Source organism: Lepus europaeus, chromosome 4 (assembly GCF_033115175.1).
Source record: "Lepus europaeus isolate LE1 chromosome 4, mLepTim1.pri, whole genome shotgun sequence".
Taxonomy (NCBI): domain Eukaryota; kingdom Metazoa; phylum Chordata; class Mammalia; order Lagomorpha; family Leporidae; genus Lepus; species Lepus europaeus.
In genome coordinates, this window is record NC_084830.1 from 111,328,728 (window position 1) to 111,353,198 (window position 24,471).

Sequence of the window (24,471 nt, forward strand, 5' to 3'; positions counted from 1 at the left end):
TATGGATGTGGGCGAGTTTATGTGACTCGTGTAGAGAAAGGAATAAGGTTGTGACCGTGTGTGTAGGTAACAAAATGTGTGTGTGACTGGGTATGTAGGTGTGAGTGTGTAGAAATGAACATGGGTGAGTGTATGTGACTGGGAGTGTGTGACTCTGTGTAGGTATGAACCTGTGTGAATATGTATGTGTACAATAGGCACGAGTGTATGTGACATAAACTTGTGTGCGTGTGACATGAACATGGGTGAGTATGTGTGACTGTGTATGTGCGGCATGAACATGAGCTGGTGTGACATAAACATTGGTGAGTGTGACCATGTATGTATGACATGAACATAAGTGTGTGTGACTATGTACATGTGGCATGAATGTGTGACATGAGCACAGGTGAGCATGTGTGACTGTGCCTACACGCGGGGCTCATTTAGGCTTTCCCAGCGTGAATGGACGAGTGGACCTGGTGGAAGTCGGGACAAAACTTCTGTGGTGCCTGCCCTCCCCCTTCAAACACACACACAACCATTCCTCCAAGTATTTACGGAGCCACTGCTGTCCCCGCCCCACTGGCATCTGGAAAAGCTCAGACCCGACCAATTTAGAGCGGGCACTGGAGATGGAAGGCGATGGGAGTCAAGGGGATGCCTCGCATGGGAAGCATTGTTTTTGGAAAAGCACTTTCTCCAAACAGCCTAGAGAGGTGGGGCCAGACGGGGCTGTGGCCGGTGACCTGAGGGAATGAAGGCTCTGAGGTGTCAAGCCCAGCCCAGAGACAACGATCGAGGCGGCGACTCGGGGATTCTGGACATTGTGCTGTCCACCCAGGGGCCAAGACCCTGCCCTTACTGCAGAACACCTGACAGCGGGGCCGGGTCGGGTTTGCTTGCGGTGACCCAACCGCATGGCTGTGGGGTGCATTCCCTTCAATTACGCAGGTCCTTCAGAAAGCAGCCCTGGATCTCAGCCAAGAGAGTGAAAGAAGTTAGGGAGGCAGCGTCGGGGGTGACCGTGCCCAGGTCTGGCGTCCCTCGTAGCTCCTAGCTGTGTGTCGTCGGGCAAATCGCTTGGCTTCTCTGAGCTTTGGGGCTTTAACTCTATTAAACGGGGGTACTTAGACGCCCCCTTGCGAGCCACCGTAGGGGCTGAAGAAAGGGACATGTGCAGCGTGCCCAGCTCAGTGCCAGAATTGAGAAAAGAAAAAGGTGCCCACCCGCCTTCTCAGTCCGTGGCTCGGAAGGGGGAAGGAGCTGCAGCGTTTTCCCCCGGGGCCCCTGCGGGCCTCGCCCCCTGCCTTCCCCGGGGCTTTCCGTCGCCCTCCTCCGCTGCCTCCTCCCTCCGGCTCGCGGTCGCTCCAGCAAAGTTCCCAACTTAGTCGACACGACGCGCGGCGCAGCCAATGGGAGGCGGAGCTGGCGGTTTTGGGGGGGCGGGAGAGGGCTGGGCCCCGCGTCTCCGGTGTCTGCCCTGCTCAGTGAATGGAGAGAGCGAGCGCCGGCCAGCTCACCCGGCCGCCCCGTGCCCTAGCCGCCGCCGCCGCGCTCCCGAGCCCAGCCCCAAGCCGGCCCTCCCCGGGCGCCGCGCCCCACTGCGCTCACCCCAGGCCCCCGAGCCGGCCCGCACTCCGGGCTGCGGGCCGGCGGGACCAGGGGGCGCTTGGCACCTGGGCGCTCCGAGCGATGCGCAGCGGGGCAGCGCCAGCCCCGCCGATGGAGCTGCTGTTGCCGCCGCCGCCGCCGCCCGGCGCGCCCCGCTCCGCCCGCGCCCCGTGCGCCTGAGCGCCGAGCTCGCCCCTCCTCCGCGCCAACTCCGTCGCCCGCTCCCCAGGCCGCCCGCGCTCTCCGCGCGCCTCCTCCGGCTCCACGCGCCTTGCCCCGCCGCGGGCCCCCGCACACCATGGCCCCCGGGCGGACAGGGGCCGTAGCCGCCGTGCGCGCCCGCCTGGCGCTGGCCTTGGCGCTGGCGAGCGTCCTGAGCGGGCCCCCCGCCGTCGCCTGCCCCACCAAGTGTACCTGCTCTGCCGCCAGCGTGGACTGCCACGGGCTGGGCCTCCGGGCCGTTCCCCGGGGCATCCCCCGCAACGCCGAGCGCCTGTGAGTACCCCCGTCCCGCCCCGCCCCGCCCCACGCGGGCCACCCACCTGGGTCCCGCAGGGAGGCCCCCAGGCGCCAGAGCCTTCCTTTCCCCCCTCCCGCTGGTCACGCTGGATGCAGTCTCTGTTCGCAGCTCCTGCCTCATCAGATCCCTGGCTCTTTTGAGTAGGGGGTCTCTGGCTTTGGGCAGGTCTGGAGAGCGAGGTCTTGAAGCCCCCTCCCCGCGATGGGCAAAAGTGGTGCCTCTCCAGGGCTCAGGGCTGCACACACAGGGCCCGCTGACAGCTTCTGAGGCGAAGGCGGGCAGGAGGGCACGAGAGAGCCCTGCAGCCTCCAGGTTTCGGGGTTAGGGCAACGGGGCCGCGCTCGTTAAAAACCGGGGCGAAGGGGAAAGCGAAAGGCTGGTGGGGCGTCAGGGCGCGGAGAACCGAGAGAGAGGCCCTGAGACTCGGACCCTCTCGGAGATCCGCTCGGGCAGCTGCCGTCGGGGGCTGACCTGGTGGGGAAAGTTGAGTGCGTGAAGGTCTAACTTCTGAGGACCCGGACGCATTCCGAGTGGGCGCACGCAGAACCCGCCCTGCCTGGAGCGCAGCCTGGGAGATGCCAAGTTGCAGCCCGGGTGAATTTTTTATGGCTAGGTTATAAATGCCTCCCCAAACGGGCCGGAGAATGGAAATGCTGACAGCCCTTTCAATGAGACCGAGCGCTATAATCTTACAAACCGCACTCAGCTCGGATCCTGGGTTTGGCAGCGAGCGCACAGGCGCTTGGAGAGTGGTGCGGATTGACCCTCGTTTTAACCCCAATTGTGCAACCAAATATTTACTTTTCATATGTCAACGTTTTGGAAACATTTATCATTTTGATCCTCGGACCAAATGCAAAACTGGGACTCCAGGGTGGGCTCCTCTTCGTCCACAGTGGAGGATGGGGAAGGAGGGAGGGAGAAGGGATGGAGAGAGTGGGAGCCCGGCTGAGAAGTGGGTGAGGGTTTGTTCTGGTGGGCTCCACCCGCTGCGTGTCTGCTCCCCTCTCTCCCCTTCTCCCTGATCCCGGGGTAGGCATGGGATGGCCCATTCTGCCTGCGTGGCTGGAAGAGAGTGATGCTGAGTTGAACAGTCTTGGAGCCTGTTAGTTCAGTTCCTCAACTCCTCTTCTGTTCCTTCCATTTAGTGGTTGTGCCTCTCTGGGTGGAGATACAATAGGATTGTCTTCCTATTCCTGGTGCTTTCTGTTGGCTCAAAACATTCCCCCTGCACCCAGTGCATTGATTCTGTTGGGTTGGGCTGTGCAGTCCTAGAGAAATACTGCCTTCATTTCATGTGTAGAAGGCCAGGACGTGTCCAGGGAAATATGGCAGCTGAGGTCCATCAAAGAGCCAGCAACCAGGTTTCCACACCGTAATTGAGACATTATATCAGCCAAACACTCATTTACCTATAACTTAGAAACTAATTCCCCCTCTTCTTCATGTGAGCTGGTGAAATAATCGCTGTCACTAATGTTTAATGTTTAATGATTTGTGTATGTGTTATCTCGTTGAATCTCTACCACTGCCCCATCAGTTGCATAGTAATGCGTGCACTCCATTCTGCAGATGAGCTACCTCATCACGTATTCCAGGTCAGGTGACTCCTCATGAGTCTGAGTCCAAGCCTGTCTGTCTCCCGTGCCCACACTCCCCTACCACCCTGTTGGACATCCTGGACTGTAGGGAACAGTCCAGGCGAAGAGAGGTGAACACCGAGTCCTGGGAAGGTTCTGACCTGCTGGGCCTTAGAACAAGCTGCTTTGGTGCTCCCTACAAGCATTCAGCTCCCCTGTGGCATGAGCTGTCCTACCTGGGGACTCAAGACTACTTGACTCTGATCATCATTATCATCATAAAAAATGAATTCTGTGGCATGTTTGGGAAATGGAGGCAAGTGGGTCTTTCTCTGCCTGGTCTGTAGGAAGTTTGGGAAGGTTGCAGGCACTTGGCCACCTCCTCCAGCAGCCCCAGGCAGCTCAGGGGCGGCTGTGTGTTCTACAACTGAAGAAGCTGGGTGGAGACTGGAGTCCTGTGCGTCTTCATGGTCACTGACAGGCCCTGGCAGCGTAGGAGGTGCTTTGGAATATCTCTGTCTCATCTGCCTTGGGCTGCTTGCTGGTGCCACTTTGGCTGGGGTGCCTTGGGGTGATGCGGCTGCCCAGGCTGCTCATTCTGGTCTCCTTCCTCCTCCGGGAGTGGGAGGCAGCCTTTAGGAGCAATCGGGGTCAGGGTCAGTGCAGGGTTTAAGGGCAGCCCACTTAGAAGCCCTTCACCACCCCACACCCCCTCTCAGTCAACTCAGATGTAACACTGCAATTCTGCAAGCTCTTGGGGGAATAGTTGGCATTTCGACGCCACACTAAGGATTTCTTCAGGAAGTTCTCATTCATTCATCCTTCATTCATTCACCCAACATTGCTTGAACCTCTGCTGCATTCCAGCACTGTGTATAAAATCGCTGCACACACAGAAGGAAGCCAGCACTTCCACGTGAAGAACGTAAGCAAAGGATGGAAGAAGAGAACTTCCTTCGCGGAGCCTTTGAGCTGTGCCAGGGCACCCTGTGTCACGGAGCACACGTGTGGTTGGCACTACTGTCAGATGCTCAGGACCTCTCTCGAGTCTGGTTGCCCGAACTGGCATGTCTAGGATGTGTTTTAAAACAAAGAAGGCGCATTTTCTCCATTTGCCATTCCTTTTGCTCTGCCTGCCAGTGAGCATGTTACGAAGGCATCTGTCCATGCGTGCCTGTGTGTGTGCGTGCGTCTTGTTTCTCTGGATGTTTTGGACTTCCGAAACCTCATGGTAGAACATTAAGGAGAACTCGAGTGCAGATCATGTGGTCACCATTTGGACTTTGCCTCGGGCCTGGAATGAGGCCCTGAATTTTTGTCTTGGAGCCGGCATCGGAGCCAGGGGCCTGCGTTCCGAGTCTTTCTCCATCATGTCAGCACATCCCACGGAGAAAGAAACCCTGTCTTTTATAAACTCCCGACAGCTTTTTTCCCCCCCTGGATGAGGAGGTGACACCCACAAGAAAGCTAAATAAACGCCGAGAATTCAGTGTGATTTATTATCCAGGCAGCAGAGACAGAGGCCGAGAGGAGAGGAAGTGAATGGCGGTGCCTGAAACAAAACATTTACCATGGAGCACAGAGTAAACAGATGTTGCATTTACCCTTCTGAGCACAAAAGGAGCCCCCAGATGTAATTCTTCTCCGACCACAACCTCGGCTTGGAAGAGGCAGCAGATGAAAATGAACTCTCTGGAGGGGCCTCCTGTCCCCATGGAGCCCAGAGGCAGGCGTGGGCCGGCTTGTCACCCACAGCGAGGTGGTAGCCTCAACAGCTGAGTGGGGCAAGAGTGGACATCTTTGGTTTTTCGCTTGGCTCCAGAACATGCTGGAGACTGCTGTATTTAAATAAACATTTCCTGTTTGCGCAGGAAAATGGGCGAGGGGCTGAAACGTGAGAATGTGGTAACTTAATTTTCTCCATCGCTCCAGATGACGGCAAGCTTCGCCGGTGGTTGGGTCCAATAAAAACCCACCCCGTGTCATAGGCCTTCCCTCGCTGGACCACAGAGGTCCTGGGGTCAAGTGGGAGGTTTTCCAAGATGCTCAACCACCAAGCCCTGTGTCCTGGCATGCTCAGCCCACAGGCCAGCTCCCAGGACCAGGGGCACAGGGTGGGGAGGGGTGGGGGGTGAGTCATAGGGCCTCTGAGGGCTAGCTGCAGGGAAGCCCAGTGCTCTCCTGGAGGGTCCACAGAACACTTGAGTGCACCTGCCTGCGGGGTGCTGTGCCACTCTGAACAGATTGCTTTGCCTCTCTGCTCCTCATCATCCTGAAAATTGAATCCTGGTATAGTCTCAGAGGTTTTCCATTTACAGTCCCCTGGTGAGCTGTCAGGATCCTCCCGCCCAAGGTTTAGAATAGTGTCAGGCACATAGTAGGTTTTCAACAAATATCAGTTGAATAAAGGACTAATGAGCCTCCAAAATGCACATCTTTGTTTAGTTCTTGCAAGGGGAAGATGAACAATTATAGATTTGCATTTTGATGTCTGGCTAAGGGCAACCTATTGAATGAGTTATTAAGGGTATCTAAAATTTGGATTTCATGAACTAAAATTACTGCATTACTACAGTTGCCAAAGACTCCTATTGAGTGATCTACTCTGAAGTCTGGTTGTCAAGCGTTGCTTAGCAACCTTGCAACACTCCTACTGTGCACATGCCTGTGAAAAGAGCTGGAAAACCTGAATGCTTATACCATGGGACTTTCTAATCAGGAGCTCATCAGCATCATCCTGAGCGCTCTGTGGTTTTTGATTGCTGCTCCTCTTGCAATAATTGATACATATTTGTAGGATCATTATTAAGTTTTGCTTTTGCCCATCATCAGGGTCTTGTAATATTTGTGCGATTTGGCCATTTCGGTTGTGGTTTTGTGGTTTTTCTCTCCACTTCTGCTTATTGTCACTGCGAAGGCGAGAAGTGAACGATGGGTCAGGCCTGGAGCTCTTTCGCCTTGAAGTAGGAGGTTTCAGAGTGCCCGCGCCTTGCGGGTTGTGCCTGGGCTCTGGGCACAGACCGCTCTGGGTTTGAGTTAGGCTCTGCCTCCTGCTGGCTGCTCCCTAGGCGTGTTTCTCCACTGCTCTGGGCTGCTGCCTGTTTACTCCCTAGGTACCTCATTTCCACACCTGTAGTAGAGGGGTGATAATCACATGGGGCTGCTGTGAATGCAGCTGGAGGCCATTCACGTAATGCGCTCAGCACGGTGCCTACCACGTCGTTCTCATTATCATTGCTGTTGGTTGTCCAGCTACCATTCCTGAGCTGTGAGGGATGCACCGCAAAGCTCCGGTTCGAAAGGACTGGAATGGCTGAACACAGTACCTGGCACACAGGAGCCCTCGGCAAATGACTACGGAGAGGGTGCAAAGCCATTGTGCCCATTTGTTTATGTCGGTCTCCATCCAGCTGGGAAGTTTCAATGCCTGTTCTGCATTTGCACCCCCTCCCCCCACCCACCCCAGCCAGACAGAAGCAAGCCCCTTGCCTGCACGTACACTGCCCAACACCCGCTTGCCCGGGCCCCTCCCCCCTTCTCTGAGTCCTGCCCTGCAGCTGAGCCCAGGTTGGTCTCTGTTCCATAAAAAGGGGATTATGGTTGAAGTGGTTTCTATCTTTTCCATGGGCGTGCTGCTTTGTGGTCTCTTTAAATAAGGAATGCATTTTATTTATTTATTTTTTGGGGGGGCTGGATTTTCATGGAGCATTTTGGCCCTGACTTTTTCTTTCAATGCTCATTCCTTCTCTCTTCCTCTAAATACCTCCTTTTACCGACTTCCCATGTCTGCCTGTCTCTGTTACTGCCTTTACTTGAAACAGCTGTATTTACTAGCATGCTCCACCCTCATTATGTAAGGTGGTCTTAACCCTTTTTAGAACTGCTGAAAAGAAAGAGAAAGCTAGGAGGGGGTGGAGGCAGGCTTTCCCAGAATGCTTTCCTGGAGATACAGGGGCTGCCCCGGCTGTGGTGCACCGTGTAGACTTTCCAGGGCTTCCCATGATTCATTGTGCCCCATTCTTAAATTTAAATCAGCCTTGCCCAGGTGGGAAGCTCATCAGAGGACTACTCTGCTTCTCTGTTCCGCAGACCAGAGCTATGTTTTTGTTTGTTTGTTTGTTTGTTTGTTTTTTGACAGGCAGAGTGGATAGTGAGAGAGAGAGAGACAGAGAGAAAGGTCTTCCTTTTTGCCCTTGGTTCACCCCACAATGGCCGCTGCGGCCGGCGCATTGCGCTGATCCGAAGCCAGGAGCCAGGTGCTTCTCCTGGTCTCCCATGGGGTGCAGGGCCCAAGCACTTGGGCCATCCTCCACTGCACTCCCGGGCCACAGCAGAGAGCGGGCCTGGAAGAGGGGCAACCGGGACTAGAACCTGCTGTGCTGGTGCCGCAAGGCGGAGGATTAGCCTGTTAAGCCACGGCGCCGCCCAAGAGCTGTGTTTTGTAACTGCTGTTGCTGCTGAGCTGCCAATGGCTGTATGGTCTCCGCCACTCCCCTGGTCTCCTGAATCATGTTGGCGGTGCCGCATTCGATCCAGGAATGCCCTGGGAAGGATTGGGCAAAGAATGTGTGATTTAAAGTCCTCAATGCTAGGCAGACAGGAGATAGGTAAGGTGTGGACCCCAGGGCCAGCCAAGGCTCAGCTAATGGTCCCACCACCTACGAGCCGGGTGGTCTCGCTTTCTGCATACATAAAATAAAAACAATCATGCTACACATCAGCTGTAGAGGGTGCCGTGAGTGCTGAAGTAACTCCCGGAGGCTGCCTGCGGCATGGTGCACCCTCCACATCCCCTCCTGTCCGCATTGTTATAATTCTTACCATCAGAACGCAGATTGGGAAAAATAAAGATTGTCAGGGTTGAAAGGGCTGCACCTGTCCAAGTTCCAACCATGGGAAGCTTGGTCTTCCACCAGCATACTTTAGGAAAAAGTGGTCAGCCTCTTTGCTTGATGGCTTCTAATGATGAGGAACTCACTTCTCCCCAAAGCAATTTATCCAAATAAATGGACACAAGACAGTCCTAATAAATGTTCTTTGTTTGGGGGTTGAACTTACCTCCCATTGATTCTTGTGACACAGATCAGGATTAATCCTTTTTTTTCAAATGGTAAGTTTTCAGAAAAACTTTATTGGTGTTGTGTTTCTCACCACTCACCTGAGTCTTGTCTTCTCTTCCATCTACTTCTTTAAAAAATTATTTATTTATTTATTTATTTATTGAGAGGTCTAGTTAGAGACAGAGAGAGGAGAGACGGAGAGAAAAGTCTTTCATCCGCCGTTTTCCCCAAATGGCCACAACTCCAGAGCTGGGCTGATCTGAAACCAGGAGCCAGAAGCTTCTTCAGGGTCTCCCATGTCGGTGCAGGGGCCCAAGCACTTGAGCCACCTTCCACTGCTTTCCCAGGCCATAGCAGAAAGTTGGATCGGAAGAGGAGCAGCCGGGACATGAACTGGCTCTCTCACGTGGGATGCCGGTGCCACAGGTGGAAGCTTAGCCTAGTATGCCACAGTGCCAGCCCCCAACTAATTTTTTTAAAGATTTATTTTATCCATTTCTAAGCCAAAATTAGATAGAGAGGGGGAAACAGAGATCTGAAGCCAGGAGCCAGGAGCTACTTCTGGGTTTCCCACGTGGGTGCAGGGCCCCAAGCACTTGGGCCATCTTCTGCTGCTTTCCCGGGTGCCTTAGCAGGGAGCTGGATTGGAAGTGGAGTAGCTGGGACTCTAACCAGCACCCATAGGGGACCCAGTTTCGCAGGTGGTGGCTTTACCTGCTATGCCACAACAGGGCTCCTTCCATCCATTTTATAATCACTTTATTCTGCGTGCTTTGGTGTTTGAGGCTAGACTCTGTCCCCCATTCCTGTATCTCTTCCTCTAAATAGTTTCCAAGGTCGAGAGTCCTTTATCAAAATGCTTGGGACTAGAAGTGTTTGGAATTACAGATGATCAGATTTTGGACTATTTGCATGTACATACTGAGATACCTTGGGAATGGGATCCATATCTAAACATGTAATCCATTTGTTTCTTATATACCTTCTACACATGACCTGAATGTAATTTTATTTTCAATAGTGTTGTGCACAGAACAGTTTAACAGTGTGGAATGTTCCAGCAGTGGCGTCACATCGGCAGTGTTTGGAGAGTTTTGGATTTGGGAATTTTGGATTCGGGATGCTCAACCTGTATTAGGAGGAGGCCTCCTACAGCCGCACCCTTACTTGATCAGAGACCTTTTCCCTTGGCCAGCCACGCCCCTTGCTGGCTCAGTGGAGCAGGCTCATTTCCTGTGTGCCCTGGGATCTCCTGAGCTCTCACTGCTGTTATCTTGCTGTTCCCCATCCTGGACGTCCTGGTCGTGGACCTTTCGGAGTCTGAGGGCAACACTTTGCATTTGTCCTGATTACATTTTGGCAAATCATTTCATTTCATCGGCTCTTCAGGAAAACTTTCTGTTTTGATTTCCTCCTCTAGCAAATGAACCACTCCTTGCCCCATCTCCTACTATTTATTTCCTCTGCAGTTTTAGTGAGCTTGCCCTTTGGATCTTTATCCAAGCTGTCAATATAATCCGCAGAGTCCTGTCTGCTTTTTCCCATGTTTTCTATGATCTGGGTGTTGAATTACATTATTGTCCTGTTCTTTCTGACTGGGGTGGATGTTGAGGTCTTATTGGCCTATAGCACCTTCTTTCCCTAGGGTTCTCTTGTTTCTGTTTCCTCTGGAATAATTTCCTTTTAATGCTAATTCTTCAGTTTGCTGAATTTTTGCTATAAATTCTCTAGGTTTCTCCTGGAACTTTCCATCATGACTTTAGCTTCATTCTCATCCTATTAGGCCGGTAGCAGAAGCCCCATCAGCCTGAGATGTGGAGTATTGCAGAGGGTGTGTGGACATGTCTGTGTGTCATTCTCTCCTGGAAGCTATGTTAGCCTGGGGAATTTGGCCCTTCTTTCAATAGCAGAGTTCAGGAAGCTTCAGGTTTGTAAACACAATGATTTGCCGTAGCATCTTGGGTGTGGATTGGCGTGAAGCACATTTACTTGAGTAGTTCTGGGAACAGATATGATGGAGGGTGAAGTATGAGGACTGAGGCCTACACATACCCCCAAGCCTCTGTAATTAGTAGCAACAGTTACCTCCACAGTAGCCAGCATTGATTAGACTCTTCATCGTGCGTAGCCTTGACCATGATCCTTTTCTAAGGTTGATGACCTTGACTTGTGCATCACATGCATCTCTCCCTGGCTCTTGCCTTAACCCTTCGAGCTTGGCTCCTTGTTCTTATTTGCCCCCTCCAAACTCCCACAGCCTTGGCAGTGAATTTGGACTGTCACCCTTGGAGCCCAGGTCCTGAAGAGCATCTTCATGGCCTGCATCTTCCTTGAAGACTGGAGACTTGCAGCTAACTCAAAGCCTGGTCCTAGAAACCACCAGGGGACCTCACTGTAATGGCCCTCTGAAGCTTTTTGTCAAAGTTCAGGTTTCTGTATAGGGGTTGCTCCAGGGATGGGATCTGTAGGTGGTGAATTACTTAGACATACTCCTGATCGCCTTGTACCACAAGCAGGAAATACAGCAGATTGTTCTGTAATTGAAAAGTACAGTGATGATAATTTCATTGAAGAGCCCTTTTGCTTAGAAATGTGATGTAGATGTGTCTAGCATTTCACTGGTCTTCTTTCTTCTCCTCCCCATCTCTAACTCAGTTTTAGAATGTGGTTAAAAAGGGTTGTGTGTATGGGTTTTCTAAATGGCATTTGTGGAGAGTATAATTCAGATGTAATGTTAACTAAGTAGTAGAAAGACCTGGCTGAAACTATCACTTTCTAACTGCAGGGCCTATGTGACTACCTTTCGCCCATTGGCTCACTTGCAACTTTTGGAATGGTAGGAATCAAACGTAGCTCATGAGGCTGATGCAAGGTTTCAGTGAGCTCAGATGTCTGCAAGTGCTTCCTAAATTCAGTGAAATCCTTAATGAGTTCATCTATATTAACTAATTCCCTCCCCCCTACCCCGCCCCGCCAGAAACCATGTATCTGGAAGCGGATCAGGATGTATTTTAGCATCGTTTAGTTACAGATAAACTCAGGGATCTGGAAAGCTTTTCTCAGAATCATCCATGCCTTTGAACTCTTGGTCATGTTTTCTTTGTCACTTTTACCACTGCTTGGCTAGCCACATACCAGCCATGGCCATGGTCACAGCCCGACCAGTAGAGATCAGAGGACGTTTTGTTTCAGTAGGTAATTAATAAGTAACAGTGTCTACCAAATAAGGGAATCTGTGAAGAATGAAGTTATTTAAAGGAACTATTCTTTCAGTATCTATCGCAATGAATAAAGTGAAATGTCCTCATAACTAGAACAGCTCAAAATAATACTAAAATCAGTATGTACTGTCCCTCCCCATCAGATGACTGACATGGTAAAGGCTTCCATGCTAGGTTCAGAGGGGAGATTGGTGGGAATATGGAAAATACGAGAAGAATGGAAGACGCAGCATTAAGCCTTAAGAGATCACGAATGAAAATAAGTATCACTCATCTCTCACAGTGGGTACAAATATCTAGAAAAACTCACATGTCATAAAAAAATAGTACAAGTGGAATTAAAAAAAAAAAAACTCATGGGGAAAATATTAATCTGAAAACAATTGTATCCCAGAAAGAATTCAAGTATGCCTCTGCAGCTAGCTGGCAAACAGCACAAGTTCTGCAATTTATTAGAGACCCAACTCTGCATAGAACACTGACCTTATTTGAGAAGCATTTCATAAACATGGACACACAGTGCAGCAGCATCTGAGTCCAGGAGGAGATAGAGGGCCTCCTTGGGGAGGCCAACATGCCCTCCCCTCCTGAGCTGTACCTAAACCAGGGGATGTTGTTTTCTGGAGATAGCAATTCCCTTATTCTTCTGTTTTTGGTTGAACTAAGTAGGAAAGGATTTTCCCAAGGGAAAACAAGGGGCGGGGGAGGGGACTCCAGGATGGAATTGTTCCTTGGGCAGGTTTGTCTAAGAGTGAGCCAAGGGGAAGACAGCCCTAGGGGCAAGGGTCTGACACCTTTCCTTTGGAAGTGGAGGTGCTTTTTTGAGGTCTCACCTTATGCACGGAGACCTAGGAAGGAAGTATGTCAGGGGCAATTCTCAGCAGCATCCACCTGGTTCTCTGGAATGCAAGATTGTGGCTTGCAATAGCCCTGAGAAACACATTCCACTCCATCCCTCCTTCCAGAAGCCATGCCTTTCCTTTCCATCTGCTGCCAGTTTACAAGTTCTGAATTTCTGCCATAGAACTTGGTTCTGTTCCTCCCCCTCTCATTTCCTTCCCTGGCTAAGAGTTTTTCAGGCTTTTGAAGTATCTCTGCAGCTCATCTGGTCTATCCATCCACCATCCCCCAAGCACCAATCCCAACTCACCCTGAAAGATAAATACTTCAGAGATGTAATCCAGGTGACCCCCAGCTTTCTGGGGGTGATCTGCTCTCTTGAGACGTTTGATCTGCCTTTGTCTCAGCCTCGTTCACAACTTTTGGGCCTGAGTCAAGATCACTGAGACCAGAGTCTCAGTGCCAATCTGGGAAGCTACGGAGGGAGTATAGTCCACTGCAGCAAACAAAAGAGAACGCAGAACCAAGGGGAGAGGCGCCAGATGGGCAACTGGGGAATGCAGCTCCTACCCAAGGCCTCTCAGCACCAAGGCTCTGGGTTATTTAGCGTCTAGAGAGGGAAGATCCCAGATGAGGAAAACAGTGGGGAGAGGAGCCCTGGAAAGCAGGACTGGAGCTGGACTCCAAAGCAGGGTGGCTCCTTGTTTCATAGGAGCTGTAGGGACTCTAATCCCCACCCCCAGCCCATCTAATTACTTCACACCACAAGATGGGACCCAGTCTGCTCTGGTGACTCCATTTAGGCGTGCATTTCCTATTTTCTGAAACATTTCCCATAAGCTTCCCCCTGCCATGTGCCCTCCTTGTATATTCTAGAAATTCTGCAAAGCCCTAAATCTCCTCTGGGTTCTTTCCCGACTAGAGCTGCATGCTGATTGGAGTCATATTCAGCCAGGAAGCTCTTGTCCCGTCTTTCAAACCAGGAACATCCCCTTCCAGGAAGACTGAACTACGGTTTTCTTTGTCTGTGTTGCTAACGAACAAAGAGGCCCCGTTGCAAAACAGCATTTCACGAGCAGAGCAGAGCTGATAGCACCTCTTGCCAAATGTGTCTGTGTGTAGTTGTGTGGGGGGAAAACAGCTTTGCTGAGAGAAGGGCTGAGGGAGGTGGCTCGGGGGAATTTTTAGTAACTGCAGCATGGTGGTGGTGGAGTGGAAAGAATGCTTGCCTGGGAGTATGGAGACCTGGCTGTGCCTCTGACGCACTGTGTGACCTTGGACAAGTCACTCGACCTCTCTGGGCTTCAGTTTTCTCCTCTTTGAAGGGGGCAAGGGGAGTAGTCTGGATGATCTCCAAGGATCCCTGCAGCCCTATACATCCTCACTTCTGGGGGGCTGGGATTTGGGGTTTAGGCTTGAGCCAACATCCAGCCAACCCAAGGGACTCTGGAGGCAAAAGAGAGGCCAGGACAGCTGCTTCAGGGAAGGGCTGGTCCTTGATTAAGGCTGAAATAATTAGCTCAGCTCCACAGTAAGCCTTCTGAAATTAAGAAAGAAAAAGATGTTTCGTTTCAAAAATAGCAGTCAGTGTTTCTTAAAACTGATCAGCTTGGAGCTGTGTAGGTTTTATACAAAGACACATTTTCCTTCTTCTGCAGCAGAGCAGTTCAGAGGCTTGATGGTAGTGTTAGCATGACCTGGGTTTGAGAGCCATCGCCAGCCTGGCCGTCTCGGGCATGCTCCTCGTAACACCTCACATCTTTGGGTTGTGTGGAGGATCAGAGGAAGTAATACATGTGCATCGTACAGGACAGTCCCTGGCATTAAATAACCATCCAAAGAGCCATTATTCTGGCTCTGTTTTACTGCTTAATAAACTACCTCAACACTTAGTGCGAGAAAGCAACAGTCATTTGATTATGCTCCATGGGTTTTCTGGACCAGGAGGGCACAGCTCTGGAAGGAAGGCTCCTCTCTGCTCTGTCACGTGTGAGGCATGAGCTGCAGAGTCCGGAATGATCACTGGAGACTTGAATGGCTGAGTGCTGGATTCACCTGTGGGCTGTTCACTCTCCTGTCTGGCATGCAGGCTGGGATGACTGGAAGGCTGGCTCAGTCGGACTGTAGACCAGAGTGCCTACACATGTGACTTCCCTCTGTGGCTTGAGCGTCCTCACAGCATGGCAGCCTCAAAGCAAGAGATTTTTTTACTTGTTGATTCAGGATTCCAATAACAGGTGTGCAAAAGCTTGGGCCAGCCTTGAAGCTTTAGGGCTTCTCATGAACTAGCCTTGGAAGTGGCATGGTGTCCCTTGTGTGGCACTCCATTGCTCTAGACAGAACTAGCTAGTCCATGGGTGGAGGCCTTCTCCCCATGGAAGAAACTGTAAACGGAAATTACAGTTTTGGTTTACAATCTTCACAGCCTTAGAAGTATCAGCACTATTTTCTGTATCACAGAATCTGATCTCTTAATGAGATTAAAGGCTTCTAGAGGGTAGGGTTGTGCATTTCTTAATAGAAGCGTAGGACAATGCATGTGAAAATACAACACATCAACACATCTTTTCTTAAGAATGACATTGGATTGGATAGGCAGCAGATTTGGTGGAAAGACCTTAAACCCTAGAGCCATAGAGATCTGGAATCAAAGATCTAGCTTGAAAAAAATACTCTTCTGCAAACTGCTTGTCTTTTTCATTAAAACAAATAAGTGGAGATCAGGATTGTCCTAAGAATTTGGAATAATAGGGTGGGTGTTGGGGCACAGCAGATTAAGCTGCTACTTTGGAAGCCAGCATCACATGTTGGAGTGCCTGGTTCACATCCTGATTTCTCCTTCCAATTGAGCTTCCTGCTAATGCATTCTGGGAGAAGGCAGGTGGCGGTTTAAGTGATTGGGCCCCTGCCACCCATGTGGGCTCCTGGCTTCAGCCTGACCCAGCCCCAGCTGTTGCAGACATGTGGGGAGTGAACCAGTAAATGGAGGATCTTTCTTTCTATCTCTCTGTCTCTATCTGTTGTTTTGCCTTTCAAGTAGATGAAAATAATAAAGTTTCAAAACTGGTGTTTTAAAAAAATGAACATAAAAAAAGAATTTGGGGTAATATATGCCAAACATTCAATACACAAGTAACACTCAAACTAAATTATTGATATTGGGAGACCATATGGCATCATGACCAGCACACAGATGCTCACATCAGACAGAATTGGTTTCAGATCCCATCACTTCTTGTGCCACTGTAGATGAACCTGTTCATCTCTTTGATTCATGGGGTCCTCATCTATAAGATGGGTATCATCATAACTGTCTTCTAGGGTTATTGTGAAGATGAGGAATACATCAGATAAGGCATCTAGCGTAGTCCCTGAGTTTGTATTATGAATTTATTACATAGTACTTATATATTGAGTAGCCACAGTTTCTTTGGTTTCTATATCAAGTCATCCATTAATTTAATCATTGAATAGCTATTTATTTAATGCTAATAACTCACAATCGCCTCATTTTTCAAGTCCCTGCATGCCAGGGTCTGTTGAGGTCTAGATCTGGGAAGATGCCTTCATAGGTAGAGAACTGGCTCTTTCAAAAGGAGCTCGGGGTGCCAGACAGGCTGCCTGGGACAGTAAAGCATAGTATTCCTGGTAGTTCTGGGATCCGAGTCTCTTTTAAAACCATTGACTTTGAGCTTTTCTTTTTCTTCCCTAAGATCTCCCAAAAGCCCAACCTTTTTTTTTTTTTTTTTGAGACTAGATAATCTGATAGGAGACATTGATATTGTCCTTCCAAAAAATGCACAAGCTCAACAATATTTTGCAAATCATTTTGAGACCACAGCCACCTCTCCAGGTAGTGTATCTCTTCTGACTGACTCTATCTATCTTAGTGATTTTGATTGCATGGGCTTCTGGGATTTTGCTGAGCTCTGCTTGGGGATCATTGTGTACCTGAGGAATTGTTTTACACCTTCTTGCTCTTCTAAGTTCCCCTTCAGGGTAGGAACCCTGTGTTGTGTTTTGGCTGCCTAGGATTCACTCATTCAAGATGCAGCCTTTTTATTTTGTTCAAGTATCATCTTCTGCATCCATGGGTTATAGTCTGGTGGATTTGTGCTCAGAACTCTTGCTGTCTCCTAGTCAAGGAGTTAGCTCATGAGCCAAGTCAGGTTGGTTGGAAGCTTCCTTCCTGGAACTAGAAGCTTGAACAGAGGGACAAATAAAATGGAAATGATGGCTTTCTAACTCATCTAAGCACTTACACAAGGACTAAGACCATGCCTGCTTTCCTTTTATCCAGACTTATTCTTAAGATTCCTGTTGGAGTGGATGTTTGTCCTAGAGGTTAAGACCTAGAGATTAAGTTGCCTGCATTCCCTATCAGAGAACCGGGGGTCAATCCTCAGTGCTGGCTCCGGATTCCAGCTTCCTGCTATTGTAGACCCAGGAGGTGGTGGTGATGGTTCAGGTAACTGGGTCCCTTCCTTGCCAGGAGGGAGACCTGGATTGAGGTTGGGGCTCCTGGCTGCAGCTCAGCCCAGACCTGGCTGTTGCAGGTATTTGGGGAGGGAACCATAAATGAAATTCTTTTTGTCTCTCTCTCTGCCTCTCAAATCAACAAGTAAAAATTTAGAAAAAGATTTTTATTGAATTCAGAAGTCCTAGTAACCTTCCTGAGTACTCCCTTTCTCTCAGGTTTAGAAACTTGTAGCTGGCTACCCCTAAATGGGGGAGCCACAGTTAACGAACTTCTGGGGAGAAAGTGACACCGTGAGAGAGATTATGCATGGCCTTTGGAGAAAGGTAGACCTGGGTTTGCATCACAGTTTTACCATCCACTGGCTGGGTGCCCTTAGGCAAAATCGTTTTCCCCTTAGGATGCCAACACCACTGTAAAAATGAGGATAATGAGTCCTGAAACCCTGGCTCTCAAACCTGCCTGCACACTGGAGTCACCTGGGGAGACGTGAAAATCACCGATGCCCAAGTCCCATCCTCAGAGCCCCGGACTTAATGATTGTAGGGTGCTTTTGGATGTTGGAATTTTATAAAGCTTACAGGTGTTTTTGATATGCAACAACGTTTGACCTAAAGAAATTCTTCAAATCATTGGGAAGAATAAATGAGATAAGATTGTGAGATACTTATGATAATGGAAGGATTGATAAAAGTCGCTTTTCTTTCCTTTCTTAAGGTGAACCAGAATCATTTGCTTTTGCTCCTAGCGGTTTCTTTGTTTGGGGTAGTCATAGCAATGCATGGCAACCACAATTCAACATAACCTCTCTTATTTATCCCATTGGAGGTGAAGGCCAATTGTAAATGTAGCCAGAATTATAGAATATACAAAAATGTGATTACTTTCACATCCATGAAATAACTAGGGCAAGTTCAACGATGCTTTGTGAGAACATTCTATCTTGTAACGGCTTTAATGGATAGACAAAATTGATTTATAATTACCATGGCAACAGTAAAAAATGGAATGATGTCTTCCCAAGGGACTTGGATCAGGACCTGGAGGATTCTCTTCTAGGTCTTCCCTGCGACTTGCTGAATGACCTTGGCTCGAGCAGTTCATCTCTCAAGTCCTCAGTTTCCCCGGAGCACGTTTTCCAAAGTGTGCATGCTCAACAGATTTTATTTTTGAAGCCAATATGTTGATGTGACAGTTGTTAAGACAATGATGGGAAGATGCTGTAGGAGGCAGAATGAAAGCAGGGCCTTGAGCCTTAAAGGGGAGATAATTATAGATGCTAGTTCTCCCACCTGCTGGCTTCTTGCATATTTGACAAAAGCTGTCCAAGCCTCTGTCTTCCTAAAGGCCTTTCTGTGAACCGGATGCAAGAGGAAACTTCCAGCTAACCCCAGGTTTCTCTGCCTTAGTGCTGTTGACATTTTTGGTGGGATTTTTGTTGTTGTAGGGAGCTATCCTATTCACCATAATAGATTTAGCAGCCAGATTCCAATAACACCACTGTGTCGTAACAACCAAAAAATGTTTCCAGACATTGCCAAAGGTCCACTGGGGGCAAAAATTGCCTGTGGTTGGGAAACATGACTAGCCCAATATCAAGGAAGTATGTTTAAATTAATAAAGCTGCATAAATATTGTGTATGGATAGTAGTTAGTCCCTGTGGTATTCTCAGAGATTTTCACAGATGACCATTAGCTTGCCAACTAGGGAGAATTTGTTTTTAAAGATTTATTTATTCATTTGACAGAGTTACAGACAGAGAGAGGTAGAGACAGGTCTTCCATCTGCTGGTTTACTCCCCAAATAATCACAACAGCCAGAGCTGGGTTGATCCAAAGCCAGGAGTCAGGAGCTTCTTCTAGGTCTCCCACATGGGTGCAGGAGCCCAAGCACTTGGGCCATCTTCTACTGCTTTCTGAGGCCATTAGCGGGGAGCTGGATGGGAAGTAGAACAGCTGGGACTCGAATCAGTGCTCGTATGGGATGCAGGCACTGCAGACAGCAGCTTAACCTACTATGCCGCGGTGTTGGCCCCCAGAGAAACCTTATATCTGTTGTTACAGATGGTGACTCTAAATGGCAGAAAAGATGAGTTAAAGTGATAACAATAGCTACTATTTATTGAGTATTTATTATGTATTATGCTCATGGCTAAGGGCATTGTATATTACACTGTTTAAATTTAATATTTACACTGACAGAGTTTTGCAAACCAGTAGCCCGTAGGCCAAATCCAACATGTTATGCTTGGCTCACATGGTATTGGCTCACTCAAATGTTTTTTTAATGTCAATTTCTTTCCAAACTTTTAAGATTGGGTGAACACATATAAAAGCCTATTTATAGCATTATTTTTAAAAATTGAAAAATCTAGCAATCTAGGAGGTCAGCCTGGCCCTATAGCAATTATTTAACTGAGTTTATGAGGCAAGTCTGCATTTCACCAGAGTCCCCACCACTCCCTACCGTGAGTCCAACCTTGAGACCATGTGACGCCATGCTTATTCCTTTGCTCAGCCCATCTTCATTCATTGTTAGCATCTTTCTGGCTCCTGTAGACTGCTGTGTTTGTGGCTTCTGCCTTATAGTCGGTTGTGTGGTACTACTGTTCTCATTTCAAAGATGGGGAAAGTGAGGCACCACAAAAGCAAAGCTCTTGCCTGAAGTCACACAGCAAATAGTCAGTGAGACAGGGAGTGGAATCAGAGCCTTGATACCTCTCCAGCATGGTCCTGCCCTGCATTGCCAGTAGCTGTTGGTAGAACCTTCTTGTACCCTGAAATATTCCAGCCAGATCTTCTACATCTTAGGGTTTCCTTGGAGAACCAAAATCCAGTGTTCCTTCTGCTCCCCAGGAAGCCTACATGTCACCAGGAGGAGAAGCATGTCTTCTGAGTGTAGCTCCCCAAGCTTCATGTTCCCTGTGTCTGTGCCATTCTCTGGGTTGTATCCAAGGGCTGCTCACACACACCCACGTAGCTGAGGGGCCAGCTGGTGTGTGTGCTTCTGCCTGAGACGTGGCCGCTTGCCTGTGGGGAGGATGTGATTGCTTTAGGAAATTAAGTGGGAGTGATTAATTAGGAAATGTACTGAGGACTCTGGAAAGAAATAGCAAAAATGAAAAAAAAAAAAAAAAGGAACCCTAAATACAGAATGCTGCTGGCCACATGGCTCGGGAGACTGTGCTCTGCGGGACTGAAAGCGTTTGATCCTGTTACTCCTCATGCTGCTGCTTTGAGACAGCCCCCTTGCATGAGGGTGCTGGAAGGAACCATCAGATCATCTGCCCCAGCCTCTTCTTTCCCCAGATGGCAAATGAGAGCACACGGAGACCACCGGGAGAAGCTGGGCTGCTCGCAAGGCACAGCGAGACCTGAGACTTTTAGAAAGTCTGAGTCCGAATTTCTGATGCATCCTTGCTAGTTGTGTGATCCCGGGTAAATCTCTGAGTCATGGGTTCTCGCTGTGAACTGCAGGTAGCCTTGACTACTGCCACGGGCTCTTGCAAGGAGTTAGTGAACAAAAGCATGTGTAATGACTGCTAATAAGGAATGTGCCATGCGCTGTGACAGCACCTTGTTTGTGTTCTCGTAGTTCTCACAACCATCCTGTGAGGCTGCTACTATTATTAGCTTGTTTTACAGATGAGTTACAAAGGCACTAAGGGGATACCTCATTTCCTCCGTGTCCCAGAGCTCGTAAGTGGCAGAGCCGAGTTCCCCGTGCAGTCGGAGTCAAGAAGCCATGTTTTCAACCACTCAGCATTCTGCCTCTTTTGCATACTACATAATTTATAAATAGCATTATATAAGCAATAAATAAAATAGGACATTTATGTGTTATATAATTTATATTTAATTTATTCAATATAAAATAACTTATATAACGTGCCATGGTAGGTTCAACCCTATGGAAGTGACATGTTTGCTGCTAGAAGATGTTGAATACCAATCATTATCATTTCATACAGTTCTTCCCAGTACAGGTTGAGCATCCCTCATCCAAAAGCCCGAATTCCAAAATGCTCCAAGATCTAAAACTTTCTGAGTGCCAACATGATGCCACATGTGGAAAAATCCCACATCTGACCTCATGTGATGGGTTGCAGTTAAAATGCATGTGCGCTAAACATGTTGTAGAAAATCACCTTCAGGCCATGTATATAAGGTGTCCATGGAACATAAATGAGTTCCATGTTTACACTCGGATCCCCTCGCCAGATATCTGTGCAACTATTTCAAAATCTGGAATCCAAAATTTTGGGTCCTAAGATTTTTGGATAAGCGATACTTAGCCTTTACAGAATACAGACATCACCAAAACATGGCTTTCTTTTCCTTTCCTGGCATAGATACATACAGACCCAGCAAGTTTCTTGGTCCAAACCTCAGTTTCCACTTCCATTAAATGGGGCTAACATTGCCCCATTGGTGCTGCTGTCCCATACTACTGAGGCAGTGGGGGTGGGGAAAGCACCTAATACAGTGCTCTGGAAGTAGACTCTTGATGTTAGATGATCCCAGCTGTGGCTCCCACACACCTGCAGAATCCTGCCATGTGATACTCCTCCCTTCACCCTTTCCCATGCTTGGATTTGGTTTGGACTTTTAAGTTATGTACAGGTGAAGAATTGGGCCCAGGAGCTACTTTCTATTTCGTGAGACTTGGATATTTTCAATATGCTTTAGCTTAATACAAAGCTTCCTGTCAGGCCCAGTTGAATGCAGCTGCCGTCCGTGTACATAAGAATGACGATGCTGCCTGCATGAAATCCCACCCTGTCCAGCCCCACGGCCTCTTCCTCCCGTGCTCTCTCTGGAGTCCATCCGGTACAGCCCCCTGCTGTTCCGATGGAATTTTTAGCCTGTCCATCAGCCTTCTCATTAGAAACCCTATCCCACTGTAGTCCCATCTGTGGGTTTTAATGCAGTAGAAGTTCTCTGTGACTCCCTGGGGTGTGGGTTCTGGATCTTTCTGGGAGACTCCTGGTGATGGCCCTGTTCTCTTCCCCCAAAACCCTTGCCAGAATGATCTCAGAGGGATTGATGGTTTGAGTAGAGAAGAATCAAGGCTAAGTGCCTCACCTCGAACCCTGCCTGTGCAGCTGCTCTGCTGTCCCTCCGATCAGTCTGGAAGATAATTGGGAATAAAAAGTGATGAATCTATGCTCATCCTGGAGCCCCTTCTGTCTTCCCGGGGGTCTCGGGGGTCAGAGGAAGGAGCTGAAGAAGGGGTTTCGTGAGTTCTGGAGCCTCATATACTGCTAACAGCTGACTTTCACTGATACTCCGTGATGTGCCAGGTACCGCAGTGGTTTTTTTTTGTTTGTTTGTTTCTTTGTAGTGCTTTTGAGAGTAGGATTAGGTCCAAGTTGAAGCACAGAGAGGATATGTAGTTTGCACTGGTAGTGCATTTGGCAAGGGGTAGAACTGTCATTCTGGGCACTGTGTGGCCCCTGTTTTGGTTTCTTAACCACACCCTGTAGCTCCTAGTCTTCTTACTTTTGAAGTGCTGCCAACTGGGCTCCCCTTTGCTAAAGCAGCAGGGTTTGCCCGTCCCTCAGCTTGGAGACAGTGCAGGCAGATGGTACCAATAGTCCTTGAATGCTAAGCCCCCTGCTGCTTGTGATCTCAGCCACTGCCTGGGTCTCTCCCGTGGAGCTGCACTTCCTAGAGAGTCGAGGAAACGTGGGGCAGGACATCACATCCAAGGGTGTAATACAGTCTTGTAAACTGGAGAGCCCACTGGTTCATTCTTTCACTGCACAGAACTGTGTTCAGTGCGCCCATGTGTACCTGCAATGCAGTGGTGACTCAGTAAGCCATTCTTTACCTCACCAGTTGACTACTGCCAAAAACATGCCTGTTACAATGGCAATAATAATAACCATGATAACTTAAAAACAAAAACAATAAAATAATAAGAGTTGGTTAGGATGTGGAAACATTGAAACCTTCGTCCATTGCTATGGGGAATGTAAAATGGTGCTACTACTATGGAAAATAGTAAGGTGTTTCTTTAAAAAGTTAAACATAGAATTACTGTATGATCTGACAATTTCACTTCTAAGTATTTACCCAAAGGAAATGAAGGCAAGGAATAAAATGGGCATTTATACACCCATGTTTCCTGAAACATTATTCACAACAGTCAAATGGTAGAAACAACCCAAGTGCCCCTCAACAGATGAATGGATAAAAAAAAATCAGGTTTCACATACTTGGAATATTATTCAGCCTTAAAAAGGAGTGGAGTTCTGACAAAAGCCATATATGCAAGGTGAGAGGCTAGACACAAAAGGACACATATTTTGTGATTCTAGTTAGAAGAACTATCCAGAATAAGCAGAAACAGACAGTAGATGAGAGGTATTTGGGAGCTGGGGAGTTGGAAGTTGGTGCTTACTGGCTATAAAGTTTCTGTTTGGGATGATGAAAATTTTTGGAAATTGCTGGTGATGATTGTACCATCTTGTAAATATACTTCAAAAAGTTCGTGGAAAAATGGGGTGGGCATTTAGCACAGCGGTTGAGTTGCTGCCTGGACTCTCTGTATCCTGTATCACAGTGCCTGTTTGAGTCCTGACTCCTCTGCTTCCAATCCAGTTTCCTGCTGATGCTGGGAAGCTGAAATGTTGGCTCAAGTTAGGTCCCTGCCACACACGTGGGACACCCAGACTGAGATGTGGGCTCCTAGCTTCAGCTTGAACCAACTATGGCGGTTGTAGACATTTGGGAAGTGAGCCAGTTGATGGAATATCTTTTTCTGTCTCTCTGCCTTTTAAATAAAATGAAAATAAATAAATAAAAGCTTACAAAAGGTTTGTGGGAAAATGGGATTAGGATAAGTATTTTGATGTGAAAAATTGACACCCATGCGTATTTTTTCCATAGTATGCATTTCCAATGGGCTTTTTGAAGACCTGTCATACTTAATGTCACTTCGCAGTGCACTTAAATGGTTACAGGCAGGGCATTTGACCTAGTGGTTAATATGTTGATATGCCACACCTGGGTGCACTTCTGACTCTAGCTTCCTGCTAATACAGACCCTAGGAGGCAGCAGGTGATGCCACAAGTGATTGGGTTCCTGCCACCCACTAGGGAAACTTGGATTAAATGTCCAGCTTCTTGCTTTGGCCTTAGCCCGGCCCTGGCTGTGGCAGGCATTTGGGAAGTG

At 48.6% G+C, this 24,471-nt stretch overlaps 1 protein-coding gene across 2 annotated transcripts in view; it reads left to right on the forward strand.

The window, feature by feature from the left end:
- The first annotated feature begins 1,876 nt into the window (after positions 1-1,876).
- SLIT3 (slit guidance ligand 3) overlaps positions 1,877-24,471 on the forward strand; it is a 642,896-nt gene continuing 620,301 nt past the window's right edge. For both annotated transcript variants that reach the window (XM_062188711.1, XM_062188710.1), the window contains exon 1: positions 1,877-2,088. In XM_062188711.1, the coding sequence (XP_062044695.1) occupies positions 1,892-2,088 (197 nt within the window). In that variant the 5' untranslated portion in view covers positions 1,877-1,891. The remainder of the gene's footprint in view (positions 2,089-24,471) is intronic.